Source organism: Patiria miniata, unplaced genomic scaffold, assembly GCF_015706575.1.
Source record: "Patiria miniata isolate m_02_andy unplaced genomic scaffold, ASM1570657v1 HiC_scaffold_5, whole genome shotgun sequence".
Lineage (NCBI taxonomy): Eukaryota > Metazoa > Echinodermata > Asteroidea > Valvatida > Asterinidae > Patiria > Patiria miniata.
In genome coordinates, this window is record NW_024037072.1 from 31,892,443 (window position 1) to 31,911,535 (window position 19,093).

General features: G+C 40.5%; 1 protein-coding gene across 1 annotated transcript; it reads left to right on the plus strand.

Annotated features, from left to right (window-relative positions):
- The first annotated feature begins 1,829 nt into the window (after positions 1 to 1,829).
- LOC119741701 (methionine synthase-like) lies at positions 1,830 to 14,694 on the plus strand. Its single transcript, XM_038217560.1, is given in 12 exon segments — positions 1,830 to 2,027; positions 3,372 to 3,540; positions 4,106 to 4,308; positions 5,979 to 6,077; positions 6,232 to 6,307; positions 7,126 to 7,224; positions 7,227 to 7,280; positions 8,169 to 8,359; positions 9,519 to 9,725; positions 10,339 to 10,440; positions 11,596 to 11,799; positions 13,917 to 14,694. Coding segments are annotated over 12 exon segments (1,662 nt in total). The 5' UTR covers positions 1,830 to 1,856; the 3' UTR covers positions 14,004 to 14,694.
- The last annotated feature ends 4,399 nt before the right edge of the window (positions 14,695 to 19,093 follow it).

The window sequence follows — 19,093 nt, forward strand, 5'->3', positions numbered from 1 at the left end:
AGATGTCAAGATAGGCGAAGTCAATAATCTACACTGGTCGTTTCACCGTGGTGCAAGTATGAAGTAATGTTTGATCTGAACATTACCAGACCATGATAAGGTCTTCACAGCTTTGCTAGCTCTTCTAAATTCTTCCAACGTTCTGTAACACACCTTTGGATACGTACAGCGTTCTGTTCCAATGTTTTAGCCAAGACCAGCGATATTCATGACAGTGCTGCAGCGTGAATTCTGCCTCACAAAATGCGTCATGACAGAGTCACGGCAACCATTGTTGAAATGCAATCTGCTTCATGAGCACTGCAAGCCCTCACTGCTCTCAGAACGTTTGCTTACAAAACATTAACTTGTCAGTCATAGGTGTTTACACAGTGTTCTGAAGGGAGGTTTCTGATAAGACAATTAAACTGTAGTTTGCCACTGTCAATCACTTTGTATTATTAACTTTTCCAAGCAAACAATGCAGCGTTATTAAACAGTTTCTGGACAAAAGTTCTCCGTGGCTTTTCTTTCAATCAGAACAACGCATGAACTTGAAACTTGGTATGAACATCGGCCCTGATGTACATACAAGTGTGACATCATGATGATGTCATCTATACAATTACTAGTGATTTAGTTCAGAAAGTGACTTTGACATGCCCTCTAGTGGTATGTCAAAGGAAGTTCATTTTTTTAAACTTTAAAAAGCATTTGTTAAAATATTACAAAATTGCCCGTTAACATTCATTTGACAATAAAAAAGCACTATGCTAGGTTTCCGAAGTTGTTGTAGGGAGAATCGGAAAATAATCAATTTTTTTTTGCTTTTTTTAAAAATTGGACTAGACTTGACTCAAGTCGGACAGTTGATAGCCACAACACCGACTGCCATCACAACCAGTCCTGAATTCCATCATCAACATGTTGATACGCATGCCACTTCTATGCTTTGCGCACACATACTCTACAATACGTGTACACATATTCAAGATTGTACATGTAACATTGACTGTCTTTTAAGTCTGACTCGATCAGTTTGCCAGGCGAACCCTATTGCACAAAATGCACATAATCATCAATGCATATGCAACCTGCTCAACATCAAGTGGTAAGATCATGTTACAAAAGAAAGCCTGATGGAGATGATCGGTGACCGGTGGTGTTTCAGCAGTAGCACTGTGATGGAACGAAAGGCATCGTGGTTGGGCCATGTGGTTCGGCAGGGCGGCATGACGGCAGCTGTTGTGGATAAACAAGGGAAAAGGGAAGAGGTCCGGGATGAACAATAGAAAATCCTTGAGTTACACCATAAACAAACGTGGTAGTCAGTGTTGTAGTCGAGTACTTTTTTCCGAGTACTTAGGTTGCCGAGTACCGAGTACTGCCGAGTACTTAGGTTGCCGAGTACGAGTACTTGTACCTCCAAGTACAAGAACTGGTCTCTGAGTACGAGTACTTCCGAGTACGAGTACAAGTACGAGTACTTGTACTTCTCCACAAACCAATCAATTATTTCAAACTGGTAAAATAAGGCTGTGGTAAGTCAAGCTGTACCATTTCCCACCGAGTACTGCTATTCGAGTACAAGTACCTTGATGCTCAAGTTCAATTTCGAATTGTCGAGGACGAGTACTTTGCTGCCCGAGTACGATTACCGTCATTTCGGGTACGAGTACTTTGACATTCCAGTACGAGTATGAGTACGAGTACTACTAAAAAAGTACTCGAGTAGTACTCGAGTACGAGTACTACAACACTGGTGCTAGTACATGTGTTACCAAGCAAAACACCCGACTGGGGTCAAGTCGAAGTATGAACTGGCTTCTTACTCTGAACTTATACTGCTGATTTGTTCTTTTGCATGACATCAGGGCATGAGTATCGTTGGGGACCTGTTTGGAGCAGGGAAGATGTTCCTGCCCCAGGTCATCAAGTCAGCCCGCGTCATGAAGAAGGCCGTGGGCCACCTCATCCCATTCATGGAACGGGAGAAGGCGCTGGCTAAGCAGAAGATCAAAGAAGAGACGGGCAAAGATATCATGCAGGTGAGTGCTAGGGGTTGGCAGAGGGAGGCAATATACAAATATAACATGGTTGAGGGGAAGTAGGGTGAAATTACTGGTCCTGAGGTGCTGGCTGATTTGACTACCTTCTAATGCAAAGCAAAGGGAGGCAATATACAAATATTACATGGTTGAAGTGAAGTAGTGTGAAATTACTGGTCCTGGGGTGCTGGCTGATTTGACTACCTTCTGATGCAAAGCAGAGGGAGGCAATATACAAATATAACATGGTTGAGGGGAAGAAGTGTAAAATTACTGGTCCTGAGGTGCTGGCTGATTTGACTACCTTCTGATGCAAAGCAGAGGGATGCAATATACAAATATAACATGGTTGAGGTGAAGTAGTGTGAAATTACTGGTCCTGAGGTGCTGGCTGATTTGACTACCTTCTGATGCAAAGCAGAGGGAGGCAATATATAAATATAACATGGTTGAGGTGAAGTAGTGTGAAATTACTGGTCCTGAGGTGTTGGCTGATTTGACTACCTTCTGATGCAAAGCAGAGGGAGGCAATGTACAAATATAACATGGTTGAGGTGAATTAGTGTGAAATTACTGGTCCTGAGGTGCTGGCTGATTTGACTACCTTCTGATGCAAAGCAGAGGGAGGCAATATATAAATATAACATGGTTGAGGTGAAGTAGTGTGAAATTACTGGTCCTTAGGTGCTGGCTGATTTGTTGACTACCTTCTGATGCAAAGCAGAGGGAGGCAATATACAAATATATCATGGTTGAGGTGAAGTAGAAATTACTGGTCTTGAGGTGCTGGCTGATTTGACTACCTTCTAATGCAAAGCAGAGGGGGGCAATATATAAATATAACATGGTTGAGAAGAAGTAAGGTGAAATTACTGGTCCTGAGGTGTTGGCTGATTTGACTACCTGCTGATGCAAATCAGAGGGAGGCAATATATAAATATAACATGGTTGAGGTGAAGTAGTGTGAAATTACTGGTCCTTAGGTGCTGGCTGATTTGTTGACTACCTTCTGATGCAAAGCAGAGGGAGGCAATATACAAATATATCATGGTTGAGAAGAAGTAGGGTGAAATTACAGATCCTGAGGTGCTGGCTGATTTGACTACCTTCTGATGCAAAGCCGAGGGACGCAATATACAAATATAACATGGTTGAGGGAAGTAGTGCACATGCATACATCCAGCAACTAAGGAGTTTGTGCTTACAGGGTTAGCACAACATTTTTCTGCTAGCACTGTTAGCACAAAATGGTGATGGTAAGCGCGGAATTCTGTGGTCAGCAGTGCCATGAAATTAGACCCAGTTGGTGCCATTATAGCATTATCTTTTCCCAAACTTTCTCAGGATTCCTACAGTGGCACAGTGGTCATTGCCACAGTCAAGGGAGACGTCCACGACATCGGAAAGAACATAGTGGCCGTGGTGCTGGGATGTAACAACTACAGGGTCATTGACCTAGGGGTCATGACCCCATGCGACAAAATTCTCCAGACGGCCATTGAGGCTAAAGCAGGTATTTATGTGTATTGCATCACTAGAGAGAAAACTCACTGTACGAAATGGGAGCTAGCCGGGCGCATCCATGTTTACACACAAACCTGTGAAAAACTCTACATTTTGCAGAGATTTTGTAAGGCAATTTGCATATCTGTATTTAAATTTGAAACCAATGTATAAAGGAAGCCACTATGCTGTAGACCTTAACCAACAACCAGTAAATGAGAATTTCATTTCGCTGTGCGCAAACAATGCACGTGTGCATGTAGGCATTTCCGATGATTTTATACATGAAAGTGTTTGCTTTGCAGCTACATTTGCTGTACTCTGACGTTGCATTAATTTAGAGCTCAATGGTAAAATTTCATCCCGTCAATTTTCAATATGTTCTACAATCATACACATTCATTCAAAATGTCTGCTTTTAGAGTACGATCCACTTTTGAGCGTGTTAGAGAATCGCGTGTACATTTTTCAGTCACGCGACCATCACGCAACCAACTATAAACGTGCCATCAGTCATTGTTTACCCCCCACTAACTGTAACCTGACTCGTGGTTTGACTGATTCTAATGTCACAGATATTGTTGGCCTGTCTGGGCTGATCACGCCCTCGCTTGACGAGATGATACACGTTGCCAAGGAGATGGAACGCCTAGGCTTCAAGCTGCCGCTCCTGATTGGTGGAGCCACGACGTCCAAGACCCACACGGCTGTCAAGATTGCGCCCTGCTACTCTGCTCCTACCATACATGTCCTGGACGCGTCAAAGAGCGTTGTTGTGGTATGTAGATCAGCTTCTTGTGTCACGAAACAGTGTGTAGCTTACACAGCGCGTAGGATTTACGCAACAAATTTGTTGCATAGCTGCGCAATAGACTTATGACTGATTTCACGAAGCGTTGCATAGCTGCGCAACGTTTTAAACATTTTTTTTAAATTTTGTTTGTGTGTGATTTCTGTTGGATCATGAAACATTCATTCAATCACCTGCAGCCACCATTTGAGAAGTAAGTTTGTTTCGACCTTTTTCGGAATTGTGTGGAAACTTTAAAAATTTGTCACAGAAAAAATAACAATTCATTTACTTTGAAAACAAAGCTGTGAGTTTCTTTTTCCGATCTTGATAAGTTGGACAATAACAAGGGATCACAACAGTCACGATTAGTCAGTAAAAATAGTCCACTTCGCCGACATTAAATAACTCCTGTTTATTGAACCACTAGTAACAATTTTACTTTAATCTTGAAAAAACTATTGAAAAAGGTATTGTTGAGCCTTAGCAGTCCATAACCTTGGATACGTCTGTGCATAGACTTAGTTCGGTGACAGCCATTTTCTAAGATGACACCAGGCTTGTGTGAGTCGCGCTCAGATAGAACACACGCACTTCGGGCTCCTTCAACCAATAGTGTTACTAAAATACGCGTGCGCCTCGTATTTAAGAACGCGTGTGGCAACTGGCATGCGCGCAAACATGGTTCCACCTCAAAATGGCATCTAATTTTGTTTGCAAGATAAATCTGTACCCCAAAATAGCATTGTAACAGCGTCCTCATGGTCACCAGATGGTCAGTTAAAGGTAAATGGTTTCTGGATGATAACTTGAGTTAGAAATCGCATTTTGCTTCTAACTTTGGTAGGGGGTTGCCCTTGGGTACAGGCAAGTTAAGATTGGTTTGGGGGTCAAAGGGTCAAAGGTCAAGGTCACCATGGTCAGTTAAAGGTAAATGGTTTCCGGATGATAACTTGAGTTAGAAATGAGATTTTGGTGTCTTACTTAGGTAGGGGGTTGCCCTTGGGAGTGCAGACCAGTAAATCGGTCCGAAATTGCCTGCGCCGGCCAAATCACGATTTGCATGCCCTCAAAATCTTCGGTATTTGAGCATGCTGTGGGCCATGAACTTGAGGGAATGTAAAAAATATGGGTGGAAGCTGTGCACAGGACTGGGAGCTTGCAGTTCTGTGTAATTTTGATGTAATTTGGACCCTAAAAGCGCTCTATTTTGCAATGGAGTGTAATCATTTTTCAAAATGACGATGGGCTTCAGGACTATTTTCAGGGGTGATCATCTTCAGATGGAAATTTCTCCTAAAAGTCATCAGTTGACCCCCCGAAAATTGAAAAGAAAATGAAAGATGATGAAATAAGCTTTAATTTGATGTGTGTCTCGAACACCTTGGAGAGTTGTGAGTATTTTTCCCGAATTTTTGAAGTGGGAGCATTTACCATTGAGGTCTATGGAAGTTTATTTACTGGTCTGCTACCTTGGGTACAGGCAAGTTGGGATTGGTTTTGGGGTCCAAAGGTCAAGGTCACCGTGGTCAGTTAAAGGTAAATGGTTTCCGGATGGTAACTTGACTCTGGCTGAGGGGTTTCAACAGCAACGCTGTTTTTTTTTATGCAATGTTTCTGGTCGGGTAACCTATGTACCCGTGTGCTTTGTTTGCCAGTGTTCTTCCCTGATGGACAAGGACCAGATTGAAGACTTTGCCGACGAAATCCGGGAGGAATATGAGGAGATTCGTGAAGATCACTACGACTCCTTGAAGGTGAGTCTAAGTTTGACCTTTCAAAAGGTTACAGGGGTGTAGCTCCACCCTCCTGACCTTTCACCTTTGCAACCTCACCATGAAACCTTTCAAAAACTTGTCACTATTTTGTCCCTTTGTAATTATTCCTAAATTCCCGATGTTTCTGTTTCAGGATCGTCACTACCTCTCCTTGGAGGAAGCTAGAAAAAAGAAGTTTCACATTGACTGGAACACAGAGCCAAGACCAGGTATAATAATAAAAGCTGATAAGACAAGTATAATTCATTTCTTAACTTTTGAATCAGTCTGTCATTTATAACCCTCCACTTCAAAAGATCCTCCACTCTATGCAACTTGTCCCTTAAGTTGTCTGTGTCATCAGACTAAAAGGGAAAGAAACTAACAGCTTTCCAGTGCTTTTAGCTGTGTTCCTAACAGTTATTCCGTGTTTTTATCATTAAATGCGTATTGTTTCGATTAAAAAAACATCAATAAGTCAAAGGGTCAATTGAAATTTACATTGCCCTGAAATATTGGTGTGCATTTACTTTATTTTAGTAGGGGAACCAGGTACCCTATTGAAGTAAACCACGGGTACCCGTAAACGAAAACCGACCCCAAAATTCAAATCCCGGAAGTTGTCTCAAGCATTTTATTGCTTTGCGGTGTAAACTGCAACTTGCGCGAGCATCATCTGTTGCACCTTAAAATGCACATAAGCGTGAACTCTGTTTGGATTTTTAATATAGCCTGGTTTTTCATTTTGAAAATTTCCACAAAATGGCATTAAAACACTTTATTTTTCTTTGTCTGAGAAGTATCTAAGTAATTTGTAAAGTTGGTTACGGGGACCCAATCCCATAATCTGAAACAGGATCCTGACATCAGCAGTCGGGTAACCGATGCACAGCCCTATTCTGAAATGCCATGATGGCTGTGATTGTATGACTTGCAGCAAACGTGGATTCAAAGTAGCCTTTTTGAAATGTGTTTGAAGTATTGGTGCAAACAAGATGGAGAAAAGAATCTCTTATATTTTGTATCTTCTTTATCCCCCCCCCCCCAGTTACCCCAGCCTTCATTGGCACCAAAGTGTTCAAGGATTACGACCTGACTAGTCTGGTACCTTGCATCGACTGGAAACCTTTCTTTGATGTCTGGCAGCTGAGGGGAAGTATCCCAACCGGGGCTACCCGAAGATCTTCAAGGACAAGACAGTTGGTGAGTGATGTCGACCAATCAACATGCTTTGGATCGTTGTTAAAGTTGTGTCCCCTAGTGCTCTTCAACAACCTCGATATATTTTTTCTTATATAACTGACATACAGATCCTTGTCATTTGATTGGAGTAACTCACATCACGTGACATTTATATTTTTGTTCCCACTCACGCCGGGGCTCAAAAAGTCCCATTCGCCCATGGGGAATGGGATTTACTATGCAACAGTTGGGATCATTCTTGTTCCATGACGCGGTATTTGTGTGCAAATGCATGCTGGTGTGTGGGTTGAGCGTTGTGCATAGCGCGTTTTAATCCCATTAGCCAGCGCTACAGAGTTGTGTTCAGACATTTCGTGAAGCGGTGGTTTGGAAGAGAGAAATACATTTCCCACCAATTTTGTTTTGAAATAGAAGTTCATTTTCACTGTAAAGCAAATGACAAGGATCTATATGTTAGTTATAAAAAACAAAAATTGAGTGGCTTTAAATTGTGAAATGGGAGGAATGAGATCGCTCGGTAAAATCTGGAATTTTCCGTTTCACTCGGCTTAACCTCGTAAAATAGAAAAATCCAGATTTACCTTGCGATAATGTTCCTCCCATTCCACTCAGAGACACTCAATATTTGTATACTGTTAGTTTACTTTTCAACCTGTATGTTCTATTCCAACCAAAAAAACTTTTTTTCCCCTGTTTTTTTTTGCGTCTGCAACCCTCTGAACTGAAAGGTATTTATTTTGGGCAAAGACTGATGTGCTTAGTGAGCAGACTGGCTCCGGGTCCATACATTATTCGATACTGATTGTGGGGCGGGAACCAGCCTACCACGCCAACCACAGTTGATCAAAAATAAGGTGGTCTCAAACGGTCTCAATGTTGTTTTACAAGGTGAGGAAGCGCAGAAGGTATTCAACGAGGCGCAGACAATGCTGAACAAGATCATCGACCAGAAGCTACTGCGTGCCTCGGGGGTCCTGTGCATCTACCCAGCCTACAGCGTGGCAGACGATATCTATGTCTTCAGTGAAGAGATCGGCGTTGGGGAGCCCAGTGCTGTGTTTTACGGCCTTCGACAGCAGGTACGGTCTGTCTGTTGCAAGGATTTCATTTGTTCTCCTAATGTTGGTCCCTGGCAAGCCACTGGTGAATTAGAGGACACTATTAACCAGTTCACATCGGAGGACGTGATAACAGGCACTGGCTGTTTTTATACACAGGCACGACTGACAGGTTAAGACGTCAAGATTGCCTCGACTCGCCTCCGGGTGACGTCTAAACACACTAATCCCTCGTGCCTTTTTTACACACTAAGTCCATGAAGTCTGTGGAGGCAGACCGTGTGTTGGCCTTGAACAGCCTATAGATCATTATCATGTTGCGGCCATCTGGATTTCTTCCCATTCAAATCAACGTAACCAAAGCAAGGCTGGAAGAAAAAATAGTCTGGTTCCTTTTTGCACAAAAAACATCATCATTCAGTACATCATACAAAAAACATCATCATTCTGTGATTGGATACAGGCAACATAACAGAAATGGTGGCAGCATGATAAAGGTCTAGTGTACAATTTATGCTCCAGTGCACACTGAGTCAGTCTTTGTGGCGTTTGGCTGTATATCAGAAGTTTTTTGGAAAATGTTGCCTTTTGTGAAAATCGAAATTTTCAGGAAAAATAATCCCGCCACTTAATGGTTAACAAAAGAGAAAGCATTTCTTGCAGAATTTGCTGCAATTGAAATGTGTTCAATTCAAGCGATTCACAATGCAGTGTGCCACCAAGAGTTTGCCACACAGAGTTCATTTTTCCCCAATGCATTGTGGGAGATGGTCGACAATTCACAGCGCGGGACATTTGAAATTGTTAGTTTTTCCGGTCAGTGGTTTCGTAAGCGTATGATTCGAGGCTCTGTTTGCCCATTTCTTTTCCTGTTACCAATATGGTGTTTTTTGTAAGGCGACAGAACGCTATGCCCCAATCTATGATATATTATCTCAAGTTGTCTACCAACACTCATTCAAATGGGCCATGTTTTGTCGACCGTTAACTTGGAAAATGGACTCTCCGTGGCAAACTCTTGGTGGCGCACTGCATTGTTAATCGCCCGAGTTGGCAGTACTTATTTTCACCTCCACCTAAGAGTATCCACATTAATCGCATTCTGTGTGATGGATTTACAAGTTTTCCAAAACCTATATCTTGACGATTTTGTTTCCACTTCTTTTCTTCTTCTTTTCAGGCTGAGAAAGATTCAGGGACCCCCAAGGAACCCTACATGTGCCTGTCGGACTTTGTCGCGCCGCGGGAGTCAGGGGTACCAGATTATGTCGGTGCATTTGCCGTGTCCGCAGGTTTTGGCTCCCGAGAGCTCTGCGCAAAATACGAGAAAGAGTTTGATGACTACAGTATCATCATGGTCAAGGCGCTTGCTGACAGACTAGCCGAGGTATGCTTCTTAGAAAATAAAATTGTTTTTCTGAAAAGATTTTTCTGATTAGGTTTGGTAGGAATTTTACCTGAGACTTACTCTTTTGAGAATTCCCACAGATAGTAAAATCCATCTGGTACTTCTTTTCTTTTGTGAGTGCGTTTTTTTCTATTTTATTGAGACTTTTTGGAAGATGAAAATGAATCAAACTACTGCAGACTGCTTACTGACTGGATCGACCTAATATAAACAATATTAGCTGACCTAATGTTTCAGTCTTAAAGGTAGGATAGATCATTTGCCAATTGTGCATTTTTGTTTGTTTGAAGCAACAAAAGTGTTCAAATCTTTAGATGAGTGCTTAACAACTAACCTGCTGAGATGCATAGCCTTACTGTTCAGTGAGGGTAATAGTCCCAATGTTAGTGCCAATGTTTATCATAAAGTGTCAATGTTTGTTACACATTGCTGTGTCACCTAGCAATGATATGATATCCTGTGGGAAGGACCCTTCCACTTTGCGTGTTCATGCACACTACACTGTTTGTAAAATATGTGTAGAATGGATTCATATTTTGCCATTGACAAACATGATAGTGAAGTGCAGGGTTGTCGTATATCTTTGATGCAGGCTTTTGCAGAGGAGTTACACATGAGGCTTCGGAAGGAGTTCTGGGGCTACAACAACCAAGAACACCTGGACACCCAGGACCTTCTCAAAGTGAAATATGAGGTGGGTCACAAGTACATCTCCCACATTCGGAAAGTTAACTCGGTTCGGATCGATAAAACTCTTTTCTGTTGTATTTTAAGGACAATACCAATTGACATTTACACAGCACAGTTTCTTCAAATCCTCTACAAAGCATTAAAAAAACAATGTCTGCAAGTTTTTCCACAATGTAATAACTGTTTTTTGTATTATGAAAATTAAATATTCAAGACTGTTAAGCACACAAATAGGAAATGGGGATCATGTTTAAGAAGTGACAGCGAAGCCGCCTCCCCCCATGTAACGGGCGAGGCAAAGCATCCTCTCTTAAAATCAAGCAGAATCTGTGGGTGATGTGTTATAAAACAAGTATTGACTGCTTTATCTCGTGGTGTAGTAAAACTAGCCTCCCTCGGTGATCCCTGGAGCGTTCTATTTCCTGCAGCTAAGCCTCGGGAAAACAGAACACGTCATGGATCTCCTCGGGAGGCTAGTTTTACCCTACACCCCTCAAAGCAGTTAATATTTGTATACTACAAGACGAGGAAATGTTTGATTGACTTAAAGGGAAGATACAACATTTGCAAACATCAAAAAACGAAATGATAAAATTATCACGAAATACCGTACTGGATTGTTAGGGAATGACTGTTTAAAGCATCCTGTAAATTCGTGGCTCCTGGTGTGCTGATGATTTTCAAGAAAACTTGTATTTTTCCAACGCCGGTTGGAGAAAACTTGTTTTTTTCTCTCAAAAACTGCTTTTAATTTTTCACATTTAGTTATTCCGCATTTTCTTTGCAATTGATTACACTCCTGTCAAGGGGTACAAGTCTGCTAGACTGATTCTCTGACCTTGCAATTCCCCAAAGTCTATAAATTGCTCCGTTTCATCTTAAATGGGGTCAGGGAACCAGACTACAAGAACACGATTGGTTTTCTTGGTTTTTCAAGCATCTACAAGCCCAAAACATGAAACAAGCCAGTTTAATAACAATATTTGCTATAACATACTAATCCTCCAAATCCATTTATTTCTAAAAATTGCAGCAAAAGCATATGTTGCACATTCCCTTTATATATCATTGAAACTTAAAACAAAATGATTGACATGGAAGTATAATTACCCAAATATTTCATTTCTCGAAATCTCATCTCATTGTCAACAATCTCTAGGGTATCAGGCCGGCCCCGGGTTATCCCAGTCAACCAGACCACACAGAGAAACAGACCATGTGGGAGCTGATGGACGTAGAGACCAACTGCGGCATCAAGCTGACTGAATCCTTAGCCATGGAGCCCGCCGCCTCCGTCTCAGGCCTCTACTTCGCCCATCCCAAGTCCAGCTATTTCGCCGTGGGGAAGATCTCTAAAGACCAAGTAAGGAATTGCTGGTTCATTTCCTTCATTGCTTGGGACTTGGGCCAAATTTCATGCTGCTGTTCACCCGAACTTTCCAAGACATATTTGATCATTTGCAATATCCCAACAAGTAACCTACCAAATAATAATAAAAAAGCTTACTTTGGTACCAAACACCCCGCGAAAATATTCCGTCTGGCTTGCTGTCATTTAGAAGAAATGTAGAAATGTAGGTGCTTCCAATAATCAGTCAATGGACAGATTTTTGGAATAAAGAGTGCTATTGACGAAATCCTGTTTCGTGATCAAAAGGTTTTGCATGGTTTTTCACTTCTTTTTTTTTGAAAAGTGAAATGTCTGAAACTTCAACAGTTTAGGAGTTGAAAATTCTTCCTTGGATTTTGAGTGGTGTTATTATTGGAAATGAACAAAATGCATGAAATGCAAATGATTTTGTATGCCTTTTGTATATTTTTTATCGGCAAAATAAAAATGAATGAATGAATCTTCCATAATCCTACATTGTACAGGAAATCAAAAGGCTAGTTTTTGTCCTTGATCTTGAGCAAGGGACATCCAATACCAAGTTGGGTAGCAGTGGCTGGGCTAAACCATCTTTAATCCTGCAAAACTCCTCCAAAACATTCGGTTATATTGCAAGGAATCGGGGCGGATTAGGGTTTATGGCGATCAGAAAAGTTGTGCTTACTGTATCCGGAGAGTTTGTACTGGAAGTGTATTTCACAGTGCAGATGCACCAAAGCTTAAATATGTGCACAAAGAAACCATTTTTGAATCACCATGTCAAGTAAAGTCTGCCTCTGGTGCCTATAGGCACATCTGTATTTGTCGTAATATCATGAAATGGACCAATTTAAGGGCTCATTAATGTACAGCAGACGTCGTTCCACTGAGCTGTTCAATGTTTTGTGCCGATTGGTGCTGGAAAAAAAAAATGCAAAAATGCTGTTCATTTTAAACCATGCAGCTTGCGAAATTTGTCGTGCATAGAAAACATTATGTCACAGGGAGTGCCCCAGTGCCGGCTGTGTCATGGGAAAGTAATACATACATATACCTAGTGTGCTCAAGCATACTCATGACGACAACTACTGGCTCGCGGCCGTTTAACGGATGTAGTATTTGAGAAAACTGTTCGTTCTTGTGATGGTAAGGTCCTGACCAGCGTTAGTACTGATACAAAATTCCTCTTTCCTTAAGAATGGCAGCCATACCAGACTCGATGATTTCACAGGATGTTTCATACTATTATTTACTTGCAATCAAGTGGGCTTTTTCATATTAGGTTTTGCCCTTCACTGACGTTTTAAAACCTGTATACTCAGTGTGTTACCTCCCGAATGAAAGTTGGAAAAAATCACTCGGGTGTGACTCGAACCCATGACCTCCTGCTTTCTAGTGCAGACGTCTTACCACTTGACCACCAAGCTAACGGGATCAGTTGGCTGGTTCCAATCTGATGTATGTTTCGTACTATTTACTTACAATCAAGTGGGCTTTTTCATACTGTTTTGACAGATTTGATTTAGAGTGTTTGCAAATGATCTCATGTGCCATTAAGTGCTGTTTGCTGCCCTCACTGCTAATGATCTCTCTGAAATGGATGAGCCATTAACCCTCCTATAGATGCAAACTTACATTCTCTGCCAAGTTGTCCTTTCAGTCAAAATCAATCAAGTGACTGTTTTTTTAACAGTTAAGAGCTCCCAGCCTACATAAGGGAGGATTGACTGGCTGTGACTGTTTATGTAACTTGGTACAGCTATGTTTTGACTGTACATGTACATGATTGATAAGCCAGCTGTGCCTACCAGTTGCGTGCTTTGGTCTACTGACTGAATTTGACTAGTCAGAGTGCTTGCTTGAAATATGATCTGACTGTCGGTGACTAGCCTGTGTATAAGGCATGGCAGGGGAAGTGGATGGCATTTTTGACTGTCTGTGACTGTTCAGAGGGTCAAGAGAAATCCTGTACTTGGCAGCATTAATTTTCAGGCCTGACTCAACATTTTTATGTAACATACAGGTCATGCAAAAACAGTGCACTCAGTCAAATGTAGCATTACAGCGATATCTAATGCTGGAGCATTCTCCACCTTCCTTCCTTGCGTCAGGTCGCAGATTACGCCAGCAGGAAGCGCATGGATCTTGCTGATGTGGAGAAGTGGCTGGGCCCCAACCTGGCCTATGAGACATCATGACCCCAGTAAGAATATCCTCAAGGATGTGAAGAGAGGATTCCAAATATGACCTCATCAGAGCCCAGGTTAAGGTTCTGCATAGTTTCAGCTGTAAAGGCCTCTTCGTATTCTCAGTGCAAACACAAACGTGAATGCAAATGCGGGACATCAGGGCTCCGAATCTCAAAATCCAGACAAGAATTAAGAATTTTGGCATAAAGAATTGAAGGAGCATTTTATAAACCCCCAAAATAGCAAAATCGCCAAAATGGTTGATTCGCCAGTATGTGCGATTTGTGCGATTAGAACGCATTTCATTTGTTGCAAATTTCACCGACTACATTTTGTGACGTCGAATCCCCCTATGGGTTCCCATTTGTATAAACCAAAATTGTTTGCAAGTTTTTTTCAAACACTTGCAAATATTCACAAGTTTTTAGATGCCATTTTCTTGAATGGAAAGTTACACAGTTACTGGCCAGTGGAACATTACAGCAAGTAAACTTGCTCAAATTATAATTAGCCTTGAAATGAACAAAATATAAAAATCAGTTTCAAAATAACCCGGGAGAGGTTTGCAGAGATATGAAGTTACTTTTAAAAGAGAATTTTGGTTCTGAGAAGTACCCTAGGTGTTTACTGAGAAGTACCCTAGGTGTTTACCTTGGGCCGTATCATAAGTCCGACGCCTCATAGGTCCGACGCCTCATAAGTCCAAAATTTTGGACTTATGAGGTGTCGGACTTATGAGACATAAAATCTATTTTTTCCGCCTTATAGGTCCGACGCCTCATAAGTCCGACGTCGGAAAAACGAGGCGTTTAATTTGTCGGACTTATAAGATGTCGGACATATGAGACGTCAGACTTACGCTTTGGCTTTGTGCTCATTCAAAATCAAATAAGTCATGCGTACTTTGCGCTTTACGCGCGCGAACTAGTACACACAGGCAGTGTGTCCGGTCCACGGGGCTCTAGAAAGGGGTCAAAAGCACCCTCTCTCATTCGCTCACGCAGCGCATAAACCTCTGTTTCTTCTCGTAACCATTTTTCTTAAATTCATCACTATCTGCAAATTCAACAACTCAAGTTGTAGTCACAAAGCACAAAACATTTTAACTATTTTGATATTTAAAAATCATATCCTAATTATATTTTTAAAACTCATGCCAGTACTAGGTACTGGAACTATAATTATTCAGTTTTTGCTAGTTTGAAACGTTGTGTGTTAATACTGAAATTAATATTTGGGAAGGGAGTACGTACAAAGTTATTTTTGACTTAAATTGTAGGTAAGAGTTGTAATGTAAGGGCCCATAAATTGACTTATTTTTGACATAGATATTTAAGGTGTTTAAGTAGGAATGCTTCAGTTCCGCTTGTAGTGTTTTTTGGGGGAGGAAACAATGGAATTTATAAATTTTTGTGTAAGCCTATTAACAATTAATTACAGTGTTACGCTTGAGTATTTGCGATGGATCACGTGTCAATTCCCAAGTCCTGTTGCAAGAAACAGGTGGTGAACAAGATCTTGGATGGTTCTTCTCCTAAATACTCCGCAGGGGAGTTTTAAGAGGAAGCCAGAAACATCAGGCCAAACGCCTTCTCTAAGCGATAAGTGTAACTGGGTTCTTTTACCTGCATTGCATTGCAGAACACACGGGACCTACGGCTTTACGTCCCATCCGAAGGACGAAGCAATAATGGTTAGGCAAAAAAAAAAAATACTCGGTCTCTGGTCAGCGCGTGCGTCGATTTTAATCATGCGCGTCAACCTTTTTTTTTTCTTAAAATTAACACAGAAGCAACAACAGCGCCCTCTATTGCCGCCCCTCCTCAAATTTTTTGTATCAAGGAGCACCAAGGAATGGGGAAATTGCACCAAGGTAAATAATAAAGGGCACCAAGGCAAATTATGGAGGACACCAATGTATAATGAGGACACAAAAAAGCAAAATAGTACCCACCTTGTCTGTACAATTGAAGCTTGGGGGGGGGGGGGGAAGCCAAAAAAAAAAAAAATCTGAAGCAGCTTATGAAAAAAACCTAACCTGTCGAAATTTCAGCTCAGTACATATAATACTTTTTGAGAAAACTGTGAAACTGTATCTTCATTTTTCTTGACGCAAAGCATAGATTTCTGTTGGAAGCGCGATGGTTTGGGCCTAACCATCGTGAGGAAATTTTGGTAATTCGTCTTTTGTCGAACATGACAGCATACTAGGCACACTGACTTTACAGGATGCTTGATCCTTTATGCACTCATAATCAAGTAGGATATTTCATGCTATTTTGACGGTTTCATTTTGTGAATGTTTGAAAATAATGTCCATTACCTTTATGGATTTGCACTTAAAATTGCAGCAACAGTTATATTCTTGTCAACATAGATAACTATCACTCGCCACTTACAAATTTCAACAAGTTTTCTCCATGTTAGGGTTTGAATGTGACTAGTCTATAAAAACGACTTGACAGCACTTTCTGATGAAATGAGCTTTTGTGAAACATGTTGGGGGGACAACAATGTGACTATGTGGACCAATTTCAGCAATATCAATTCAATATTTAACTCTCTGCGTGTTTTGGCATAATTACCAATAGATAGAAATAAAGCAGTAATGAAGTAAACCTCAAAATGATATAAGGGCTATTTGGTTCCAGTGGGCAACATTTTCAGCCGATATACATTGACTTGCTACATGGTGTCCCCCCCCCCCCCCCCCCCCGAATAAAAAAACATTCCAAGCTCCTTCTTTTTCACAGCTTTTAGAAAAAAATACATCGTAAATATCTATACATAATTATTTGGAGAGTATGGTTCATTAGCTTTTCAACAACAAAAGTTTCTGTCCAGTTGGGTAAATAGTTCGTTATGGCCAATTCAAAAATAAGCCTGATTTATTTTTTCTCACAATTTTTGAGAATGACTGTATCAAGCTGAAATTCTATATTTATCGTTTTAACTATTTTATTCCTTTTTTCAGTCATTTCTAGCAAGGTTTAGTTCAGGCCGTAGTCATGCATTTTGTATTTTAACAGCACAATGTACAGACGTTTGTTAAAGTTCATCATTCAAGGGAATAAAGTACTGCATTGAAATTTGATGTGCACTATTATGTCTTTCACTTTGAACCAGCACAAAAATTGATCAATATGTATTTTTTATGTGTGTTAAGTGCCTCCGTTTCTAAAATGGCTTTTAGTAGTACGTATATTTTAATTTCATCTGACAAGCTTTTTTTTTTTAATTTGGATGGTTAGTGAATTTATATACTAGATTCAAAAGCACCGCTCTTGCACGAATTGTAGTAGATTTATAGGCAGAACCAGGCCCCAAGTCCGTGCTGAGGATCACCATTTTGTGCTAAAAGCACCAGCAGAAAAAAAATATGCGCTAACCCTGTAAGCACACAATCACTAGTTCCAGGATTTAGCATGTGTATAACCCCAAATTCCTTGCTAACCCGTGAAATGCGCTTACCACAACCACTGAATTTTCTGCTACATTAAGCAGGGATTTTTCGCTAACGTTACGTAGAGCCATGTAATTTGGCCCACTGGTAGAGACTATCTTGATTACTCGTTTCGGCAGTATTGATTTCACTGAAGCAGTGGTTTGGTCGATCAAGGAATTGTGATAGATCACAAGTACATCACAAGTCCAGTCATTAGAGAATCACAAGCCAGTCACAAGTCCAGTCACAACTATTACAGGGACTAACAATAACAAAGGCTTGTTAGTTGACATGGACCTGTGATGAACTTGTGATGGCTTGTGATGGACTTGTGATGGCTTGTGATGGACTTGTGATGGACAATATTCTATGTTTTGCAGATAGTCTGTTCCATTTGGTCACGAATAGTTGGGGCAAGCAAAAGATAATTGACGTAAAAATATTCATCTGCGACATTTCAGAGATTAGGGTGTGAATCTTTAAAGATATTTATTACCTTAGAAATGGGTTAATGTTTAATGTACATGTATATTACACGTGTATGACGAATTACACCAGAATAAAAACTGTATATCATGCACATTAGATTGTTTCAGCCGTGCTCTAGTTTGTCCCTGTTACATTAGAAGAGTTTATTTCCAAAAAGTGATATATCCATTTGAAAAAAAGTGGACAATTTAAACTTGTTTGAAACTTTAAAGTTTAATGAATAAAAACAGTACAACAGTTGTTTCTAAACCTTTTTTGCTTCACTTTATTTAAATCTGAAATTGTGTTTAACTATATAACAGCCATCGAAATTGACTGGGCAGCCGAGAGAGGGCGGAATTCTAAAAGGTATAGTGGCGTTTATCGTATCGTGTTTTGGAAATACAGTGTACACTTTTACACAAAAATACTAGGGAAAAAAATCGTAGTTTATATAATATAATTTAGTCAATACAGTCAAATTTAGATTCAAAAATTGCCTCAAACTGGACCTGAAAGCGATAGTTTCGGCTCGGCGCGATGCGATAGAATTTGACTTCCAAAATTGCAGCTACATGCGATAGTTACGGCGCAGCAGGACAGGTAGACTTGAAATAAAGTCAGTAATTGGCCCAGTTTTGTTCGCCTGGACCCGTGTCGTCATATTTCAGTAATCCCTTGTCCAATTTCGAAAATTCAAACAGCTATGGTTTTTAAAACCCTTTGAACAAAGTAGTGTGCAGTCCTTATCAATATGTCCGGGGTTCAATTCCCTTCATTTCCCATGACAATATAAATAACTTTATTTAATCTGAAATTGTGGGTTTTTTTTTATAACAGCCATAGAAATTGACCGTGGGCAACTTGGAGAGGATGGGATTCTAAAATGTTAAAGTGGCGTCTATAATAAAGAGTATACTTTTACACGAATATTTTTTTAAAATATAGTAAAAGAAATCGGTAGAAGAAATGAGATCGGGCAATTTTGAAGACTTTATACTCGAATCGAACCCAAACACAAAATATAAAAACACAACATTGATTTGGAAAGCAGGCTAATTTACTGTAACTAATTTTCTTTTTTAAATATGGCGAGTTGACAAAGAATACAAGGGAGTTGGGGCATATTGGTTTCATTACCAGAATTGATTAATAAGCTAAAGACTTTCCCTATAATTGAGGATAC